The sequence below is a fragment of the Barbus barbus genome (assembly GCF_936440315.1).
Source record: "Barbus barbus genome assembly, chromosome: 22".
Lineage (NCBI taxonomy): Eukaryota > Metazoa > Chordata > Actinopteri > Cypriniformes > Cyprinidae > Barbus > Barbus barbus.
The window spans coordinates 6736470-6760000 of NC_136750.1; the positions used below are offsets into that span (position 1 = coordinate 6736470).

The following is a 23531-nucleotide window of genomic DNA, read 5'->3' on the forward strand; positions in this document are numbered from 1 at the left end:
TCTTATACAGAATGTCCTTGAGAGCTTTTCCACAAATTGGGATTTCAACTTTTGGGAGAAGTAATGCAATAATGTGAATAATATCGTGTGATTTCTTACATCCTTATTATGCTTCTCTCGGCAGGCGAAGCAAAGAATCTGGGTCCGAGCTCAGGGCCGAACCGCCTCCGTGACCTCTGCACCTTCTGTACAATCAGTTTGGACCAGGAGGAAGTATATCGCACAAAAGTCTATGAGAAGAGTGTAAGGTGAGACAGTAAACACACACACGAGCACACAAACAACACATGCAAACTGCATGCTGATGTTGATGATATTTATCTTACAGCACTTCTCATATATGTGGTTTTCATGCTGCTTTACAAAAATGCAGGCCTACTTTTTTTTTTTCTGTCTGCCATGTACACGTAATCCAAACAAGATCGGAAACACTGGCCTTTATGTCATTTTATTTCATCTTTCATGGTAGTTGCTCAAATATATATTACAATATACAAATGGATTTAAACGTATCCTGATGAAAATGTCAGAAACACTTGTAGAATGTGGTAACCCACAATTGTTACCCTAAATTGTGCCTGATCGAACCCTTAAATATAGTTTTGTTGGTGTTTGGTAATGTTAATAATTTGACAAATTTTAAGTGATTTGGGGGGGGGGTAAAGGGATAATTCGTCCTGTTGAAAATTCTGTCATCATTTGCTCTGCTTCATATTTCTTTATTATATATATAGAAGGTATTTATAGAAAACATTTTTAAAAGTGTTTATTTTTTCCCCCCAAACATTAAAATGGGATCTGAATTTTTTGGGACCCCATTGGCTTTCATTGTAAGGACAAAAACAGTTCAAACGTTCTTCAAAATATCTTATTTTGTGTTCTATGGAAGAAAGTCAGTCAACAACACGAGGGAATGATGACGAAATTTTCACTTTAAGCTATTCTGTGTTCTAGCATGTTGTCAGGGTGTTTTGGGTTGTTGCTAAGGTGTTCAAAAGATATTAAGATATTTTCAGTGCAATTCTATGCCAGATTTGTAGTTTTAGAAATGGTGTGGAGAGCTTCAATACTCATTGCTTAATTCTAAAAACATATTTTTTATTCATTATACTCAAAGTTGACTTCCCATTGTGCACCAGATTTACTTTGTCTGATAGTTCATCTTGATATTGGACATACAACATATTCATTGAATATGTCTAGTCATTGAAAGAAGCACATTTTCTTTATCTCACTCTTTTTCTGAAGGCTTTTCCTCTCGTGGTATTTCACAACTGTTTTTTCCCCTCTGTTCAAAGGGCAATGTTGGCTGTGTCTAAGGAAGGGTGTCCACCTACGCGTTCCCTCACTTTTCTCTCTCACACTTGCTATCTATCGCTCCTTGTCTTTCGCTCACACACTCGTTTGCAATCAGCCTCTCTCAGAGCGTGAAGTTTTTTACTCAAGTCTTTCTTCACCTCTCCTGATCTTTCTTTCTTTCTCTCATCTGACTTATTATTAAACACTTTTGAATCTGAGGCCATTCATGTGTGCCGTGTCGCCATGTTTTCAGTCGAGTGGTTTTACCTGTAGCAGTTTTCAGGAGGTCAGAATCTGTGTGAATGTATGTTGGAGCGCATGCGCTCTTCAGTGCGGGGGCTGTGAGTGTGTAATTTGTGTATGTGTAAGAGAGCTGGAGTGTGTGTGGGTGGATGAGCATTCTCCGCTCAAGTCTCAGCTGAGGTATTTGACTGTTGCAGTCACACAGCTAGAAGTAATTTTTTTTGCACGTTGAACCTTTTTAATCTGTTGTTTTTTTTGGACACTATTGTTATGATATACGATTTTTTTAATTCCTTGCTTACTTTGACCCCAAAAAGTGTTTAGACACTTAGACTAAGTAGAGTAACCAAGCAAAAAATAAAATAAAATTATGGTTACCATGGTTAAACTAGTAAAAAAAAATTATTTATATTTATTTTGTACATTATTTCTTTATTTTCGTAGTAAAGCTAAGGTTCATTTTTGAAAGGTAAGTTGTAAATGTAAGTTAGCCAAATTACATAACCTTTCATAATTGAAGTAATTGTGTATTTCATTAGCTTATTTAATAAAAAAATAAGCTAATGAAAAAAAAAAAGCGAAGGAGTCGTATGATCAGGATGTGAAAATAAACAAAAACCTCACTTTTTAGCAATCATTGATAAGCATGTCTCAGCCATGTTCGTTACTTTGCAGTTCCCTTAAACATTTCCGATGTGGACTGTGCGTATTTGCCGTGCGTTTCTGTATTTGTTTGTGTTGTGAGTATTTGCAGCGTGTTTCGGTATTTGGGTGTTGTGAGTATTTGCAGCGTGTTTCGGTATTTGTTTCCGTATTTAGGATACAATATACTGTAATTTACTGTAAAAAAATAAACTTTACTGGAAATTGTCTGCTAGGACAATGCAAGTAAATGCAGTAAAACACAATGTAATGAAGTGCAAAAATCAAAATATAGGTAAAAAACCTGTAAAAATATGGAAAATTCCTTCCTATTAATACAGTACATCGTGGCCTGTTTTTACCATTTTTTACAGAGTATTATGCGGCAAATCACACAAGTTCTACAAAGAAAACCATATAAATAAATGCTGTATGACAGAAAACTTTTCTGATGTATTATTGCATCATGCCCCATTTAAACATTTTTATTTTTTTGCATCACGTCTGGTTAGAACATGATACAATGCAAAAAATATAATTCTTATTGCTGTACTGCAAAACATAAATAACATACATTTACATTTATACATATTGCAGAAGCTTTTATTCAAAGCGACCGGAATTCAAGGTACACTTTTTATCAGTCCTTGCGTTTCCTGGGAATCAAACCCATGGTGATGCTCGTGCCATGCTGTACATTTTGAACTGTAATATGTGATATTCATGATATTTATTTTTTGCAGGCATTTTGTTAATGGAGTCACTGTGCTTATGATTAACATTCCCTTTTCTTGTGCTTTAGTCCGTTCTATGGCGAGGACTTCTACTTCGAAATTCCACGACCATTCCAATGCCTGTCCTTCTACGTGTACGCTAAGAGCATGTTCCAAATAAGGGATCTACCTGTAGGTCAGTATCTTTTGCCCTTGTTTTGTCTCATTTACAAGACTAATACACAGTGTACATGTCAACTAAGGCTTGCATGTGTGTTTGTAGGGAAAGTAGCCATCAGGAAGGAAGATCTATATAAGTACTGCGGCAAAGAGAGCTGGTTTCAGTTACAGCCTGTGGATCCACACTCAGAAGTTCAGGTGAGTGAACGGTTAGATGGCATAGAAGTTATCATTTAACACACAAACACACACCCAACAGAGCAATACATGAATACACAACTTTACTTCCCTTCTGTGGTTAGTCTCCAGCCGTGGTTTGGGCCAATCGGGCGAGTTTACGATTACTCATTGCCTTGCCATACCCAATGAGATCAATGTATGATTAGTCAGCTCTTATATGTGGTCCAATGACTTGAAAGCAGATGCAGGTTCAACTCCACATCCTGTTTTTGTGTATGGTGTATGCACGGATCTGTTTTGTACACAAGTGTGACTCACTGTTCAGCAGAACCAGGGGCAGGGGGTGTGGACTGTATCATAAACAATAAGTGTTTATGTAAAGGAATTTGCTTTTGTAAAAAGTCTGTTTCGGAAAAAAGAAAACACATACACTACGGAAAGACAATGTCAAGTAGCTGTTTGCCACTTTTGGAAAATAATGAGGAAAGTAAACCAAGCAACCAAGCTTCTGCATAAGTGTCTCTACATTTTATATGCATATTGATAACGTCAGTTTTAATTGGAATTTGACAAATTTTTGTTGCCTTTTTATTTGTTTTCTTCGTGAACTGCGTTTGTTAAGTGTCTAAATATTTTTAGGGCCACTGTATATGATGACAGGATGTGTCCATAAATCAGAAGTCACCTGAAACACAGAGCACGTTTACAGACTAGTGAAACAATATAATACTTCAAGGCACTCACATGGTTCAAAATTAAATAGGCTTTAATAAACTAGACTATTTTATTATAAAATTCATAAATATCATGATATATATAGAAAATTGTCAAAATGCTGAACAATATTGATTGATTTCATATATCCCTAGAGTCTACATGTTGCAGCGTTACTTTACGACTGTGGTTAAACACTGTGGTGTATCTGTCTTTAACCCTGAGGACGAGAAAAGGGTGGGTGGCAATTCCGTCAGATAATGTTCAGAGCCACCCAGAACTGGCTGAAATCACAAGACGTTCCTCTGTCGCTTTTTTAAGCTCTTACGTACTCTAAAACTTATTTATACACAGCACGTTTTTTGTTTCAACATGCTTATGAAATGAATTGCTCTAATTAATCTACTTTTGTCTTCTGCAGGGTTAAATGATATAGAATAGATTAGATTTATAAATTATTTTGAAGTATTTTGAAAAATCTAAAAAGTGATTCTTTAATATCGGCTTTGGACATCTGTTAACATTGAATTATTGGTGCGTTTTCGGTGTCATTTCTCAAAGGAACTTGCACAAAATATTGCGTAGGAGTATGTGGGTGTTTTTATTTAGTTTTTCTTCTCTATCTTTCTCCCTCCCTGTCCTTTTCTCCTCACCTCTCCTCTGTTTGCACTCTTTCTCATTCCAACATTCTCAGCCTCAACAAATTTGACTGGCTGGATGGGTTATTTCAACATATTTCAAATTATATCATAAACATGTCAGTAGTTGATCTTCAGTGCCACGGCCCTCAAAACACATTTTATATTTCAGCCGTCTGAATGATGGTTTGTGCTACAGATCCTATCATCTGAATATCATATACAGTGGCCCTAAAAGTAGTTATGAAAGTCTGAATGTCATTGCATTCAATAAGATATCAATGCATTATTTATTTATACAAATTTAATATATTATAGTTTTTTTCCTTTGTATGTAATTTGTGAATGCTGATAAATGGGTCAGTGCACACAGACAATAAACCAGTGTCCCATCTAAAGACAACATGACTGAAAAATAAAGCACACTGGGGTTCTGGTGTCTGCTGGCTTGTGTTATCCAATAATAAGTCTTTTTACTTTTACAGGGGAAGGTTCATTTTGAGATGAAGCTGAATGAACTGATCACAGAGCATGGTTCCATCTGCCAACAGCTTGTGGTTCAGTAAGTGATGCTTGTCTGTCAGTGCATGTGTTTAGTGTATGGGCATTCATAACCCATTGTACATTTGTACTGTTACATTCTTAAAAGTGAAACAGGATATCGAATTAAGACGCCAAGGTTTGGCTAGTCCTTTATTCCTTGCTGGTAGATGTCTCAATTACAAATTAAGATGTCTCCATTGTTGGCAATTCATAAGTAACCATGTGTTCTAATAGTATACAGTTTTTATGTCAAAAGCATATGGGCTATGTCACTTATATTTCATTGTACTATAGTAGTTGTTTCACTAGTATCCAGTCCAATATCCATATTGTAGTATCCTGTGTCTTTTTAAGAGGAGCTTTAATAGTGTAGAATTGGCTTTTTTTGCCCTGCCGTCACAGCTCAATGTAGTCACTAGTGAACGTTTATAATTGGGAGGTTCACGTTGTGCCATCAGCCAATCAGCATAGTCTTGATTATGTTTCTGTGACTGAGAACAAATGGGGGTTCCAATATTTTTTTTCCATTTCTGTGAACAGAGGTTTTTAGCGTTTTATCTGATTTGTTACGAAAAGTGTTTATAAGCCTGATTATAGACCTTAAGGTCACCCTGCAGTTTTCTGTTTAAATAAATTCTTTCAAACATTAAACTCTCAAGCTTTTAAGACATATTTGTATTGTAATGTTTAGTGAAAAATAAAATATGCTAAAAAATAATATATAATTATAACAGTATTATGTAGAATTTAATTTAATTTAGAATAATTATATCTCTTTCTATTTGTCTGTCTGTCTAAAATATATAATATATTATAAATGATCAAAATTTTTTTTTCTTTAAATCACAATTATAATCTTACAATAACATAGATTTGTTGTCTTCATTTTTATAGAATTAGAGTTATAAATAATATATATTTATTATTATTATCATTATCACCAATGAATAAGGTCTTGTGAAGACTGAACTTATTTTCAATCATAATGTGGTCTCTTTGTTCTTTTTGCAGCAGCATGAGACATTTTCTTATAAGATGATATGTATCATTATCATACGACAGATTAATCACAATTTCTTTTTTAACCCAATTGTACAGCCATATGCTGTAAATAAATAATTAGAAAATTATATTAAAAAAAACAATTCTGCAAGTCATGTGAATATTAACCAACATCAGAGAACCATGAACATGCGAAATTATGGAAATATGAACTAGAAACTGTTTCAAAAAAAGTATTATATGTCAAATGGGTTCGGCTGACCAAAAATGAGTGAATCTCTGATCTAGACACCTGCCACTGAGATAACAGGGATGCTGGGCTATATGGTTACTTAATCATGCTTGTTTTTCTGTATATTAAAAAGTCCTGCATAAATAAGGCATGTTAGGAAATAGTCCATATTTGGTTTACTACTGTGGTTACATGGTGCTTCACATACTGCATGCTTTCTGCAACTTGTGGACGATGTGTTGATATCTTCAGAGGTGTGTGTCGTCTGGATGGAGGAGATACCTGTGAAATTCATCTTCACACCTCTACAGGGTGTATGTATTTTCTTTAGCGGTGTGAAAAATGCTTTGACTCAACAGAGAGTTGCTGACGTGTGTGTGTGTTTAATGTTGGCCATCGCTCTTCATTCACACTCTCCCACAGAGCAGGTTGACGAAAGAGGAAGTGATGCCGTGACGGCAGGAAGTTCGTACTGCGCTGCTGCTGTGGTTTTGTTTTGCCGTCACACTGCTTTTTTCTCTTTCATGCTCTCTCGCTCTGTCGTTCTTTCTCACCTTCCTTCGCCGCTTCATGGCGGTCACTATGACAACTACAAGTGTGAATTACTTCCTGTCTTGGATAGCAGTGCTTCTGTTTTCAGCATTCTTATCTGACACATTCATTTATGCTTGTTCGTCTTTCATCGTCTTATTCTTTCATTCATTCACATTTTGACGCAGTGGTACCTCTGAAAAAGTCAACATCAGTGCTCAACAATAAGGAAGAGGGGCAGTGTGAGATTTCAGTGCCAGTTCACCGACAGTCACTTGCCCTATTGGGCCTCTACATATTTCATTTGTTGATCATGATTCATGTATCCGTGTTTATTGCTTGCAACATTTGTTTTTCTGTGAAATTGCATTGCAGTTTGTGACATTTACATTTTAATATAACTTTTGCATTGCAATATAATTTAGAAATTTAATTTATTCATGTGAAAAAATAAATAAATATAGAAATAGAAATTCTTTGTAACATGTATATATGTGTGTGTGTGTGTGTGTGTGAGTGAGTCAGGAAGATTTCATTCAGAATCATTCTAATATGCTGATTTATTATAAGTGTTGAAACTGTTGTGCTGCTTCATATTGTTTTTTGGAACATGTGATGAGTTTTTCTTTGATTCTGTGATGAATACAAAGTTAAAAAGAGCAGCATTTGTTGAAAATAGAAATCTTTTCTAACAATATAAGTCATAACTATGACTTTTTATTTATTTAACACATCACTCCTAAAAGTATTAATTTCTTTAAAAATGTACTGACCACAAACTTTTGAATAGCATTGTATATTGTAACACAAAATTAATTTTTTAAATAAATGATGTTCTTTTTAACTGAATTCTAAAAAAAAAAATGATTTCTGAAGGATCACATGACACTGAAGACTGGAGTAATGATGCTAAAAATTCAGCTTTGATCACAGAAGTAAATTAAAATAGAAAACTGTTATTTTAAATTGCAATAATATTTCACAAAATAACTGTTTTTTTCTGTATTTTTGATCAAATAGATACAGCCTTGATTAGCAGAAGAAACTTCTTTAAAAAACATAAAAAATCTTACTGATGCAACGTTTGAGCAGCAGTGCATATTTATATACACACACAGTTATATATACATAGTTATATTAATACTCCAAAGCTATATTAATACATGCTCATGTTCTTTTTGTGAATGATTCGGTGATATCGGTGCTTTGTTTTTTAAGGGAAATGCCAAATAGATATTTAGGCATTATTTAGACTAAATATCCTGTTTCACTTGGCATTATGTGACAGTAAAATGGATGAAGAATGTGTTTTCATATTGACTTGAATGTATGTTGTTTAATCACAGTATGGACCGAAGATGCTTCTGTTTGTTGACAGCTGTGTCTGTTGCAGGATAATTGCGTGTCAAGGTTTGCCGTTGATAAGTGGGCAGAACTGCGATCCATATGCCACAGTAACACTCGTAGGGCCCGCCAGGTGAGTTTATAAACATATTGAAGGTGCCCAACAATCATAAGGTTTACAGTAAAGGAACAGAGCATTGCATAAAACATGATGATTTCTAAAGAAGTCATTACTTCAACAGTCAAAATGCTCTATTGTGATTGTTTCTAAATCAGTCAGTCATAAGACAGTTTCGCCTCTGTTTCTGATCTAGGCAGAAATGAGAACATAACATCCGCTCTGATTCAATAATAACATCCTGCTCTCTGTCTTTCTGTCTCTCTCTCTTTCTCAGGTCTGACCAGAAAAAAACTAAAGTGAAGAAGAAAACCAGTGACCCTCAGTTTGATGAGACATTTCATTTTGAGGTACAGCCTCATCCATTTATTGAATATTAGTTAATGAATGTTGATTTTGTGTGTCTAAATTATGTTTCTTAACCCCTCAAACCAGGGCTGTTTGGGAGACAAGTCCCCCTCCACATTTGCTCCAATTAGAAATGGACCCAGTATTTGAAATTCTCACACCATTACGCAGGGCTCTGTTAGTTAGGATGGCAAAAATGTTTAAAAGTTACATTTTTAGGCTGCTCTGCCTCAGCGGTCTAACAATGCTCGTCGATGTCAAAATTATTGAGATTGCCAATCGAATCAAATTATGCAGGTTTACTCTTCACAGAAGCAGAGCACCAATTCCAGCATGAAGTGTCAGTTTTAACGTTAAAAGAGAGGGTGGGGAGATTAAAGCCGTGAAACATTTCATATTTGACAACCGTTTTACGATAGATTTTCATTAAAAATATAGTATGTTAAGGCCAATTCACACCTCACAGACAAGCGCCAACAAACTAGTCTGTTGGAGTTTGTTGGATCAGTGTGTTACCCCTGTTGGCGTTAACCACAAGTTCACAATTCACAATGTTTTGACAGGTCACAAGGTCAAGCAGTTACAAAGGGAGGTCACATTTTCACGTGGAGGAGGAGGACATAGAGAAGCTAGAGATCAAGTGAGTCTTCTCTTCTCTTCTCTTCTCTTCTCTTCTCTTCTCTTCTCTTCTCTTCTCTTCTCTTCTCTTCTCTTCTCTAACTGCACAAACCGACTGTTTGTCGATGAATATGGTAATCAGGGATGAATGCTTATTTGATTTGGCGACTGTATGTTCTGTTACAAATGTTTTGATGAATGTGGCTTTGAACTGATTTGACACATAATGTGCCACTCTGAATTGTCCCATATAGCCCTCTGCAGAAGCTGACAGGTAAGAGTAGGTGAAACCACCAGACGGCACATTAGATCATGACACTAATGTGTGTGCGTGTGTGTGTGTGTGTTTATGCATGATTTTGGTGTGTTGTTGGTTTTTATTTTCCACTCAAATGCAATTTATTTGTGTGCATGTTTGATGTGAGAAAAGCTTCATTCGGTAGTGGAGAGAAAAATTACTAACCCACTTTGATGCAACTGCATCTGTGCTCTGCGTGCTGAATTTCAGATTCAGTTTGACTGAAAATGGGAGAGGTTTAAATGTGTGTTGAATACATTGATTACAGAGCTCTGTTTGTGCGTGTGTGTTTGTAAATGATCATTTAGCTAATGCGTACTCTCTTGTACTCTCCTATGCAGGGTGGAGCTATGGAATAATGGTAACTTGGCACAGGACGTGTTCCTCGGAGAGACACGGGTATCTGTGAAAATCCTGAGAAACGACCATGTCCACAGAGCATGGTAAGATCTCACATACTCAGAAGTATATTGAATATTCAGTTTGCTGGCTCTATAAAATTATGCAACTATGTGAACTTTTTTTTTTTAATGAGTGTAAAAAAAAGAAATTTGAGGGCCATTTTTGTAAAGGTTTATTCATTTATTTAAAAAAAATACTGTAAGCTTAATACAAAAAAAAGTACACTGAAAAAAAAAGAGAACATGTACTGGTCATTTTCTGCTTTTAAACAACACAATGAATTGCAAAATTCAATTAAATTCAAAAATCAATATTTAGGTAAAACACAAAAAATCAATATAGAAAATACCTTCATTTTAATACAGTACATTGTGTCCTATTTTTACAGTGTAGGATTAAATTTTTACTAAAAAATTGCTTGCAAATAATTACAAAGAAATAGCCAGTAGCATAGAATTAAACATTACATTTTGAAGTAGAAAGACTTTTTTTTTGTAAAGCATGCTTTTTTTGTCACATTAATACTGTTTTATAAGCACTAATAAACAGTCGAATATGCATGCTAGTAATTTTACCCTTTTTTATTTACAACTTTAAATAAAATAATTTGATCACGGTATATACACTTGATACAGAATTTAATAAACTTTGATAATGTTTGTTAATAAAAGTACTACTGTTCATTGTTAGTTCATGTTAGCGCAGGTCCGTTAAATAATATTAACATTTTTGATTTGAATAATGCATTAGTAATTGCTGGTATTAACATTAAGTAAGACTAATAAGTGCTTCAGAAGTATTTTTTTTATTATTAATCTAATGTTAATTAATGGAACCCTATTGTAAAGCATTACCAATTTTGCACTCGAATTGTAATACACACAGTAGACAAACTGTATGAAATAAAGGTGTATAAAAGTGTGCCTGCACAAACTTTATATGCTGATCTCAGTGTCTGAGTGAGGTATACTGATGAGGAAGGGAGATAACAGCCAATCCCAGCTCTGCACTGTCCTTATCTGCCCAATCAGGCATGAGAGCACCACCTCTCTGACGTCAGAGCTTAAAAGAACATACTTCAGCATTACTCTACTGACTCTAGAGGCCTTTGCTTAAGGCTACGCATTGTGACATAATCAATGACCGCTGACTGCAACAATAATGTAGATTTCAGCTGTCGAGAAGCATTCGATAGACTGTGGGTGTGTGTAGGTGTGTGTGTTTTGGGCGGATGTCTTCCGTTGCCCGCTTCCCTTGTGTCCTCAGACTGTGGATCACAGCGTCCTGCCGGCAGTGTTGTGTAAACATCATTTGTGTGTGTGTGTGCGTGTGTAAGTGTGTGTAGACTGAGAGGGAACTTGTTGATACTGATCTGCATGTTTTGAATGAGGGCAGTGAGTCTACTGCGTGGGTGAGCTTTTGCATGAACCTAGCATAAAACAAGCGCACATACTCACACACAGACGCTGACACTCTTAAATACAATCTTGCCACACTAATTCCTGTACTTTGTAGTTTGAGCAATGCAAATGGCACAAAGGATCAAATTATATAGGTGTCAGACACGCATATTGAAAGGATTAAAAAAATGCTGGCAGGAAATTTTGTGGTTATAAATTAGCACTGGGCAACAGATCTAACAAAAATAATATCTTAAAAATGTTCATCTTTTTGACACTATTCACTATTAATATATCTCAATTCAAAAATTTTTGAAAGAAGTCTTTTATGCTCACCAAGGCTACCTTTATTTGATCAAAATAATGAAATAATGTGCATAATATAAAATTATTCAAATAAGAAATTTAATTGTTATTGTCATAGTAAGCACATGTAACAAAATGTATTCCTGTGATGGCAAAGGTGAATTTTCAGCATTATTACTCCAGTCTTCTAATATGCTGATTTGCTTTTTAAGAAACATTTCAACAATTGCTTAATATTTTGGCAGAACCACTGATTCAAAAGTTTGGGGTAATAAGACATTTTTTAAATAAATGTGGACAAAGAAATTGAAAGTGTTATTCAGCAAGGATGCAATAAATTGAACAAAATTGACAATAAAGACATTTGCAGTATAATGATATAAAATATTTTAATTTCAAATAAATGTTGTTCAACTTTTTATTTGTAACTTTGAACGTTTTATTCATAAAAGAATCCCCAAAGAAAGTTTTGGTGAACATAAGAGAATTCTTTCAAAAATATAAAAAAATCATAATGATTCCAAAACTTTTGTACCAGTGTTTGTGTGTGTGTGTGTATTTATATATATATATATATATATAGAGGGAGAGGGAGAGAGAGAGACAGAATAGTACATTAATAATATACTGCAAGGTTTACCTACATATATTCAACTAAAACATTTTACTATATGAAAAACAATTTTGTTAACATTTCTGACTGATGACGCAATGTTTAACCAGAATATTCTGATGCAACATTTCCAGTCAAATCCTTGAAATCGTTTGAACTGATTCATGGAAACTTAACACATCAAATGTTTTTTGCTTTTAAAATGTCTCTCTGAACACCCGTTAGTTCAGTGACAAATTAAATGACAGAAGCCTAATGACTAAATAAAAAGGGCTTCATTATCATTGTAGTAGTCACAGTGTTGCTTTTTTTTATCACCAGCTAAATAATTGTGAATATTTCATATTACACGGTGTGTAATCTAACAATACAGCATATTAAATGATGAAGCTATGTGACACTGATTTGTATTTTGTAGGTACTTGCTGCAGCCAAAAGGAAACGGTACAAAGTCTAAGCCAGATGATCTGGGTTCTTTACGTCTGAAGGTAACATACACGGAGGACAACGTCCTGCCCTCTGCCTGCTACACGGCCCTCCGCAACCTAATGCTCAAATCCCCGGATGTCAAGGTACAATAGTGCCTTCCTTTTATCTGGAAGACCTTATGCACTTTGACACAAACCCAAAAGTGAACATTCTGTCATCATTTACTCATCCTCAAGTTATTCCAAACCAAGTTGTTCTAATACTATGGAAGTCAGTGGGGACCAGAAACTGTTTGGTTACCCACATTCGTCAAAATATCTTCTTTTGTGTTCAACATCCATTCATGTTTGGAACAGCTTGAGAATGAGCAAATGATAAATGAGAATTTTCAGTTTTGGGTGAGCTGTCCCTATCTATCAGCCATACGTAATTAGCAAACAAAACTTCTTTTCATTTCTTTTTTGTGTGTGTGTCTCTAGCCGATCTCAGCATCAGCGGCTCATGTTCTGGGAGATATTTGCAGAGAGAGTTTGGGGTATGAAGCACTGCTTCCTGTGGTCAGACTGCTGCTCCATCACAACAGGCTGCTGCCCTTTCTCACTTCTGTTGCTGCCCTGGAGCTGGAGAATACACAGTTCAGTATCACATTCACACACAAACACTTATATAGTTTTGTTCGGTTTGTTTTTGTTAATATGCATATAGTTTTTATTTTTTGTACTTTTTATAACTTTTGCTTTACTAATGTTTTAGTTGTATATTTGTTAATATGCATAGTTCTTAATATGCATAGTTTTTTATTTTGTTAATATTTGTTTTTGTTTTGTTTTGTCAATATTTGTGTGGTTTGGTTTGGTTAGGAACAGTTTCTTTGTCTATCCTCTGAACTGTTCTCCGTCTCCCTGTGCAGAGAGGCCAACACCATATTCAGAGGCAATTCTCTGGCCACCCGCTGCATAGATGACATGATGAAGATTGTGGGCAAAAGTTACTTGACCGTCACCCTCAAACCTGTTCTCAATGAGGTAAAACACACAAGATTTGTTCAGATTTGCTACAGTTGTTCTCAGACCCACGCTGTATAAAATTGTTTGTGACTTCATTCTGCTTTTACAGATCTTTGAATCAAATAAAACCTGTGAGATTGATCCTGTCAAACTGAAAGAGGGCGATAATGTGGAAGTCAACAAGGTGAGATGGTTTTTGTTTTTTGATTGAAGTTTGATACATAATTTGGCCATATACATCAGCTGTTGAAAATTAAAAGGGTGACTCTGAACAATAAAAAGCCATCAAAACTGAAAAATGCATCTGAAATTAAAAACATGTGGGTTATAAATGTCCCTGTAATGACTTCCTGAGTGATAGCATCTGATATAGTTCTTAATTGCAGTTTTATGTCTACTTGTATATAAGATGATGTTGCTTTAATTTTACAGGTCGTAAGTAATAAATAAAGACAATAGAGAAAAATTTGTCCTCCAAAGAGCAAGGTATTTTTCTACATCTCATGTGCATGTGTTTGTGTGTGCTTAGGAGAATCTTCAGGGTTATGTACAGAAAGTTTTCACATCTATAACACAGTCCAGCTCCAGCTGTCCTCCCCTCATGTGTGACGTCTTCAGGTCACTCAGGCAGCTGGCGTCTAAACGCTTTCCAGGTGAGGCAGCACATGCACACAGACACACTTTCACCCTCATTTATTTGTGCAGGGTGCACGCATGTATTTTGTCCAGCTAAATTTTTAATGACCTCTTTCTGGCATCTCTGTATTGCATTCCTGAAGGACTGTGTTGAATCACCACTAGGAGGAGCCAGATACTCAGTCATGACTAATAATCTGTCTCTGTGTGTCTCACCACAGCGGATCCTCATGTGCAGTACTCAGCGGTCAGTAGTTTCGTATTCCTGAGGTTCTTTGCGGTGGCTGTTCTCTCTCCACACACCTTCCAGCTGAGAACCCATCATCCTGTGAGTGTGCAACAAGAACAGCCTTGTCACACCACAGCTAAAACAAACTACCTAGTTGTAACAAACATGATTTACTTCCTTTTTTAAACATGTGACTCATTTACTTATGTCAGGAAAGACCCATTGAGACTCTCCAGTCTTTTCTTAGAATGCTTTCAGTCAACCATACATGTTATTTGTAAGAGCATAAAGTAATTACCAGTAAATGAAAGCAAGTGCTTTGAATTAAATATGAGTTGGTAAAATCACCTAACTTTAATTTCTCTCTCAGGACCCCGAAATTTCCCGCACGCTCACTCTTATCTCTAAAACCATCCAGTCTCTGGGCAGCTGGGGCAGCCTTTCCAAGAACAAACTGGTACGTCAGCTATTAGTCATACGGTGTGCTTAGGGAACCAACTTTTGAAAAGTTTTCCCTTCGATATAGAACCAAAGCAGAATATGTTTAAAATATGTGATGTTTTGGATTTTTTTTTCTTCTCCAGTCTAGCTTTAAAGAAACCTATATGTACGATTTCTTCAAGTTATTCCAAGAAGATGAATGTATAGAAAAAGTTAAAAAGGTAAGTATTTCTAACTAACCAATTGAGCTTTGTCGCTACAATCATATTTCTTTATATTCAGATTCCTGTTCCGAATAAATTGGACCGATACGTTAGATGCTTGTGGGTCAATGACATGATACATAATACTTCTATTAATTTATCCAGAAATACATTTAAATGCAGTTCTGTAACGAGCATGTTTTTAATTTCTAAATAAAATGACTTTTTACATGGTGCATAAAGGAAAAAATGTGAGCATGATACAACTGTCCAGGTATCATAATTATTATTTAAAATTATAAAATTTTTTAGAAAGGTCCCTGAAAACACTCATTATTTTATTAATAATGAATATATATATATATATGTAAATGCTTTTGAAGTTAAAAATATATTTAAAAACTATTTCACATTTTTTTTTAAACATCACACACTCAAGGTGTAAGTAAAATGTGTTATTATGTTTTCCTTGATGGTTACATTTGATATTTTCTTGAAAATGCTGTAAAATTTCAGTAACACTTTACTTAAAGCTTTAATGTATAATGCATTATACATGGCTATTAAAGGGTGTAATGCATTATAATTATTCATAACTTGTATTGTAAGACATTAGACCTTGTCGTAAATTATTATAACCATAAAGTGTTGTAATGTATTAACTGTGGTTACAATAATTCATGAGATTGTACAGTGCATTATAAGGTTCATCACAAGGCATTTTTCTTCTGTCATTGTTTTCCATTAGTTCTTAGATGAGATCTCCTCTAATGTAAGCAAGGAGTCCAGTGGAGTGGAGGACTCATTTGTGCTGAAGGAAGGGTGAGTGAAAGACGCCACAGTTCTCAGATCAGTCAAAATAACTGATTAGTGCAGTTTTATACTTTGAGCTTTACAGTAGCATCAAATAACTATAGTTCAGTTTGACGGACTTTTACCACATTGTTTCCAGGAAATCTTAACAGTCAGATATGTGCATATGATTTTTAACAGAGAGGTCCATAAGCGGGCCCAGGGCAGAAAGCGAATAGGAAAGAAGAACTTTAAGAAGCGCTGGTTACGATTGACCAATCAAGAGCTGTCCTATCACAAGCAGAAAGGTGAGTGATCCCGGCTAAGATGTGTTCTCCTGAACAGCAGTTTGGTGCATGATCCAGAGAGCTTTGTTTGTGAGCAGTTCACATCTAAAATGTGGGTGTCCAGACAGTTGTTTTTGCTGGCAGTTTTTTATATGGTAATGGAGTTGAAATAACATGAAAAGCATCCCTGGATTCTTTTAGCTTGTCCTCAGTTTCACATTCTTGTTTGTGTAGCTCCTGTACATGTAGTGTGGTCGGACAGTTCTGGATGTGAAAAGTTCTGTTTCCCCTTTTGATTTATGCAGTTGGATTTATGTCATGGGTGTGTACTTGTGTTCACTGATGTCGGTGGATTTTGTGTATTTAGCAGTGTGTTTGAGTACTGAATATGTGTGTGTTTTAAATTAGTGGCCATTGCTGAAAATAGGATGGACAGTGGCATATATAATGCTGATATAATGGCTGTGATATAATTTAAAACCAGTGAGATGTAAAATGTATTGCACAATATTTTTTCAAAAATAAATTGGAAAAAGCTGTTGAGGCTGTCAGTAGATTCTGGACATAAAAGTAAATTAGGTCTTAAAATTATATAATAACAGTAAGGATAATCAGTTTATATATTTATATTTATTTATTTTTTTTAGTTTTGAGTTATTTTAGTACTTCAACAAACCACGTGGAAATGAAAGAATGTTGAATTTATAACTGTGTATATATGTGTGTGGTTGTACATACACACATGTAGTTGTTTTTTGGTGTTTGGCTTAGTGTTATGTTAGAATCATTATTATACTCATACCTTTTGTTCTTTAATGTTTTGTTTTTAGCTTTATTTTTTGTTTTAATTTAAATGTTAAGTTTTGATATTTTGTATGCATTTGTAATTTTTATTTAATTTCTTTATTTTTTTTAAATGTGTAGATATAGTATTTAGTTGTAGCTATTAGTTTTGGATCTGTTTTAGTTGTTTTAATACTACAATTGATTGCTTCTGTTGATTTGTAAGTCGCTTTGGATAAAAGCGTCTGCTAAATGACTAAATAATAATAATAATTAGGGATGCACGATATTTATCGGACAGATAAATTATCGGCCGATATATGAGAAAAAATGACGTCATTTTTATTGCTCCGATAAATAAATTAAATCCGATAACTAGATCTGATAAAGTATGCTTGCTCATAAATCAATCAATCAGTCTGATTTATCTGAGATTCATCTTCTTTCCGAGTGCAAGTGATTGCAGCTTTAAACTGCAGTGACTCTCAGCATGTGTTGTGCTCATTAAGTCATCATTTGCGAACATGTCTTAGCCGGTCTGGAAGTTTTTCTCGGTGGCAGAGGAGGACAATGCCATTGCTATTTCCAACGCGTGTTCAGCAAGGATTCCGACAGGAGGAAAAAAGGCATCAAGTAGGGTTGTGACAGTGAGGACATTTTCCCACTGGTTAATCGACGTGTGTCAACACCTTACCGGTATCACCTCGGTGGATGGGGGGTGGCCGTCATTTGAGTCTTCTCTCTTTTCCTCACTTTCCTTTGGTTTTAAATAGCTTGTAAGCTCTGTGCGTGTTTTATTTTCACTTTCAAATTAGTGCCAATTTGGCATCAAGCAGTTGTTTGTTTTTAGTTCGCTTGAGTTTTCTCACTTTCCTTTGCTTAAATAGCTTGTAAAAGCACCATGCGTATTTTATTTTCACTTTTAAATTAACGGCAATTCGGCATCAATTGCTTGAATTCAATTCAAGCAACAACAAAATACAACATAGAACATATAGCTAACTTTTATTAACAAAACGAATAAAAATGCACCATGCTATATGCCTAATATAAAATAACAGATAACTTAAAAATTTTAAATATGCTTGGTAGGCCTATACAAAACTGAAAATCAGTAAAGACTGAGGAACAAATAATTATAAAACGTAGAACGTTTATTAGTGAGATGGAAAGTTTTGAGGCACGGACTGCATACACATTGATGTAAAATAATGGGAAAAATATCACAGTTTAAATAAAATAAAAATCAGCAAATACTGTGGAACCAAATAGGCTAAATGAGAAACGAATGTTTAAAAAATGAATAAATAGGCCTTCCAATATCACCTTAGATAAATGGCAGGTCAACAGGCTTTTCAAAATCCAAAAATATTTTTAAAACAGACACTTTTACATTTCGTTTTGAAACTCTTCTGCCATCGTCTTGTCTTTTTCACCTCACTCTTGTCAGTCAGCTCGACTCTCTCCTCAGGTGATAAATGAAATCTAATCTGTGATGTGCGACTGTCGTTTGTTTGGTGTGCTGTATTGAGCAGCCACGTTCAGTTTTAAATGTAGTGTCTGTTCTCTAACTGAACTAAATGATTTTTATTACTATTAAAAAAATCAAAATGACAGTGAGGGACGGTGCTGCGGTGGGCGAGTGATAACCGGTGTTGCGACTTAACAACCTTGGTATGAGGATGCACTTTATTTTTGTTGAGCATGCACTTTTGTTTTTCATTTTTTTCGAGACTGACAAATGTCAATGCATTTTTTTATAATGTATTTGAAAGCACGTGACTTAAAGACAGTGTTGTGCAAGTTACTTCCAAACTGTGATACATTACAGATTACTTGTTACTGTTATTTAAAAGTAATTCCTTACCTTACAATATTACTGTCTCAGAATTGTAATGCGTTACATGACTCCTGTATTACTTTTGAGTTACTTTCACCAAAATATCTACAGAAGTAGAACTTAACATTCTAAAATGACAAAATGTACTAGAGCCCTGCCCTAATGGCAAAGTGTTTATATTTCGTTCTGGCTTTTTATTAAGATCATTTAGAAAAAACGTTTGGAGCATTTTTTGTTCATTAAATAAGTTTTTTCTTTCTTAAAGTAACGACCAAGCGGCAGACCGGCAGGCTGATCATAGCTTATGTTTGATCAATTTAGCCTTCTCAAATCATCATGATTTGCCTAAAATAAAATCTATAGATATACTAAAACAGTTCAAGCATATAACAATGTTTAAACGTTAAAACCTAGATAAATGTGCACTGCATCAGTGGTTTGTGTGGAGAGTGGAAGCTAAAGCGCAGGACATGCAGGCACCAGTGCAATCAATTGCAATTTGTTTTCAATGGAAACAACTTAAGCCATACTTTTTGCTCATAAAGGTAAGAGTAATACGTCATTCTGAACTGTAAAGGGTCTACTTTTATTTTTGTGCACTCACAATATCAACAAAACGTCCTTTTATCTAGAACAGGAAAATGAACCGAAATACATGCCTCACAGACATGATAAATATATCTAAAGAAAGCTTTAAATTGCTACTTAGCGAAATAAATAAAAACAAAAACTATTTAATATAATCGTTATCCGTGAAGATTCACTTCTCTCTAAAGGCGCGTCTAACGAGGAGATGACGAATCCTTATAATTTCCCCCGGACACATTCATGGTAATTACTTTTGCTTTATTGTGTGTATTTGAAGCAGAACTCTTCAGCTGTGCTGTCGGCTCGGTGCTGCTGCGGGACACTAAACGCCGTCGAGTCACTCTTGACAGTCGCGGCAGCACGGACTCATGTTGTTTCCACCAGCGCAGCAAATTTTTTTCATCAATAATTGATGGATGTCTAAAATATAAAGATAAGGAGAAGCATAAAACAGGCCCGAGGCCTGGCCCGCGTCTGAACTATGACGTTAAAATTGGCCCGAAGCCCGGCCCTGGGGACATAAAAAAGTAGGAGCCTGACTTTAAATTAAAATTTTAAAAATAATAATAATTGAGGGCTAAAAGTGTGTTGTAATGCAAGCGTTACGGAACATGTACCGAGTAAAATATTACTGAAAATTGATTAGTAATGCCTTACACTACTGCGTTACAGCAAAAAGTAATAAGTTACTGTAATGCATAACTTTTGTAACGCCTTACTCCCAACACTGCTTAAAGAATATATAACTTTCTCATCCTCGTGCACTAAAAACGTTGAATAGATGCATTTCTTTATGCATGAAATATTTGAATATAAATTTGTTGTTAATGAGTTGTTAATTGCAGATAAACCATAGTTCTGTCATAATTCTGTTAAAACATTTCTGTTACAAAGTATTGTGGTGCTTTACACAAAAAATAAAAAACATTTGAAGAGTCAGGACTGATGTTTGCTATAGTTAGGCCAGAGCTAGTAAAATATCAGTTTAATCAGTGAATCTTAGATTTTGTATTTCAGATTATATGAAAATTATAATATAAGAATATGAATTTATCGGTATCGGCATCGGCCAGGAGGAGGACTTAATTATCGGTTATCGGTATCGGTGAAAATTTTTCATATCGTGCATCCCTAATAATAATATATTGATCCATTTGATTAATCAAGACATATAGTATTTCATCGAGGAACACAGGTAAGAAGAATATTTATTAAAATATTAAAGTTCAGCAAGGACACATTAAATTGATCAAAAGTGACAGTAAAGAAACTTATAATGTTAAAAAATATTAGTTTCATATAAATTCTCTTCTTTTGAACTTTTAATTGATCAAAGAATCTTGAAAAAAATGTATCATGGTTTCCACAGAAATATTAAGCAGCGCAAATGCTTTCAATACTGATAATAATAAGAAATGTTTGTTGAACATATTAGCATGCTGGAGCAGTGGCTGCAGAAAATTTAGCTTTGCATTTATTTTTAACTGTAATAATATTTCGCAGTGTATTTTGATCAAATATATATGCAGACTTGGTTAGCATTAGAGACTTCTTTAAAATATTTAAAAAGTCTCACTGATCATAAACATTTGTACGGTAACTTTTATACAATTTACATGCATTTAATTTTTTTTTTTTTGTATACATTTCCACATTTTTGAATGGAGTGATAATGAATCACTGAATCATTGTTTTTAACTGATTCACTGAAATGGACAGTTTGAAAAAAATTATTTCCAGACATGTATCACACTTCCTGTCTGTATCAGTATTTTTGTTATTGAGGTTTGAATAAGGACACTATTACAAATATCTCTGTCAACACTGTCACACTTATGAGTCATGATATACAGAGCAGGAAATATTCACAGTGTTGGTTAATTTTGTACCGCCTGAATAGTGTCCTTATTCAAACCTCAGATACTGATTCACTTTAGTATGCAGCACTCAGCTTCATTGCTTCCTAACTACGTAATTCCTACATTCCCTTCAAGTGAGCTGTCCTGTGAAACAAGAGCCATGTCAATTCCCAAAGTGTAATGTGAATTTCAAGGTCACCAATCTGGATGTCCCCGCATGATACACATTCACCGCTGTTGTAATAATAAACATCCTTCAGTGTGATGATCTCAAAAGAAGACAGCATGGTGGCTTGACCTTCTTTTGCTTCCTGCTGGACTGTCAGCAAACTGTTGGTGTCTTTTTTCCATGGGAGAGCTGATCAAACATACACTACTGAAAGGAAAGTACGCTAGTAACGCTACTGATAAAAAGTTTGGAAAAATGAAGATTCTTACATTTTTTTTTATGTCTCTTAAGCTCACCAAGGCTGGATTTATTTTGAAATATTTTTACTGCTTAAAAGAACTGGTTTTTATTTGAATATATTTTCAAATGTAATTTATTCCTGTCACGGATAAGCTAAATTTTCAGCAGCAATTACTCCAGTCTTTAGTGTCACATGATCCTGCAGAAGTCATTTGAATATGAGGATGTTGTGTCTGTATCCAGCAGAGTTCAGAAGTCTGGAAGAATTGTTTTGATTATTATCTCGTTTGCAGGTTTTTTCCCTATGCATTTAGATTTTCCACTTTTATTATGTAACTGTGTAATCTATCATTTTATTTATGTAACAGTTCTTGTACAGTACCTGTATTTTCTAATGACTATATGTCCATACAGTAACCCCAAAAAGTATTTGGACACCCAAGTCACACTTAAAATGCAGTAGATAACAAAATATAAAGAAATAAATATGGAGACAAATAGCAGTGGATGTGATTCTACACACCTTTGGCTACTTTGCTAGGACACCTGTGTCAAATTGAGGAGAAGTGATTTCATACAGTCAAAATCAGTTAGGCGCCACTGTTTTATTCCCTATTTTGATGCAGGAATATTCTGAACTTTATTCTTGAAGCATGAGCTTAAAATTCACCTTAGGCTCAGGGAGTGTAGGTTGCATTTTTAGTAGACAGTGCCTTTTGACCAAATGCTCTCACATCACAGTTAAAAGAGGGAGAGAAGCTAATAGCACATGGTTTAATTTCCTCTTATTTGATCAATGGACGGTCATCTTCTAGACTCATGACCGCTGAGCATCTGGACTAAACGATGGACTGTCCTCTGTAGACGTGCAGCTTTCATTTGTAAGCTTCCTCCAGATATCAGATCTGGGGCGGTTGAGGGTGTTATGAATGTACTCCAGCTAAACTCAACCTGACTCGTTTAACGGTTAGAAATCTCACTGGAAAGAAAATCAAGAAGCTAAAAGTGTTGGCACCACAGACAAAAAGTTAGTGTTTTTGCTTTGATACTACTTCCACAAGTAAGTGATCAGTTCAGTCACAACATCATTTTAACGTATCGAGAACATTTGGTTTAATCACCAAAACACAACAGTCTGATACGTTTTCTGCTTTTTAACAAACAAAACAAGATGTTTCAAATCACCCTTCCTGTGTGAAAAATGAAAAACACTAAGAGTAATTAATGCAGAGATATTATACTTTATATATTTTATTTAAAAATATATTTTATACATTTTAATAAGAACTTGATGAAATGTTTTCAGATACTTAATTGCATGTTAATTGCAATTACATATAATATTTAATAGTTAAAATTGATATTAAATGCAATTAGCTGATGTTTAGATGTTTAAAACTCAAGTACATATTTCTATGTAATTTCATATTGTCTGTAATATGATTAAAATACAGTTCCGGTACAATCTGGAATGCTAAATAAAATGTCTTTCATTTTAATTTCATATGTCATGTATGAACATATATTTGTAATTTGCGGGTTGTATTGATGAAGTTGAAATTTAAATTATATAAACTTTTTAAATGTAATATTGAATAACACTCTACAGTAAAATTATAATCAAGTTCTTTACATGTGCTTTGACTAAATATTATAATATTATA

The 23531-nt window shown here is 34.7% G+C and overlaps 1 protein-coding gene across 1 annotated transcript in view; it reads left to right on the forward strand.

Annotated features, from left to right (window-relative positions):
* LOC306888057 (ras GTPase-activating protein 2-like) overlaps positions 1-23531 on the forward strand; it is a 49058-nt gene that overhangs the window by 15555 nt on the left and 9972 nt on the right. The window contains exons 2-19 of the mRNA XM_079446178.1: positions 125-248; positions 2987-3093; positions 3181-3275; positions 5095-5171; positions 8311-8394; positions 8657-8729; positions 9291-9367; positions 9985-10086; positions 12783-12936; positions 13273-13427; positions 13704-13818; positions 13910-13984; positions 14330-14453; positions 14658-14764; positions 15036-15122; positions 15250-15327; positions 16058-16131; positions 16303-16409. Of these exons, the coding sequence (XP_079302304.1) occupies positions 125-248; positions 2987-3093; positions 3181-3275; positions 5095-5171; positions 8311-8394; positions 8657-8729; positions 9291-9367; positions 9985-10086; positions 12783-12936; positions 13273-13427; positions 13704-13818; positions 13910-13984; positions 14330-14453; positions 14658-14764; positions 15036-15122; positions 15250-15327; positions 16058-16131; positions 16303-16409 (1815 nt within the window). The remainder of the gene's footprint in view (positions 1-124; positions 249-2986; positions 3094-3180; positions 3276-5094; positions 5172-8310; positions 8395-8656; positions 8730-9290; positions 9368-9984; positions 10087-12782; positions 12937-13272; positions 13428-13703; positions 13819-13909; positions 13985-14329; positions 14454-14657; positions 14765-15035; positions 15123-15249; positions 15328-16057; positions 16132-16302; positions 16410-23531) is intronic.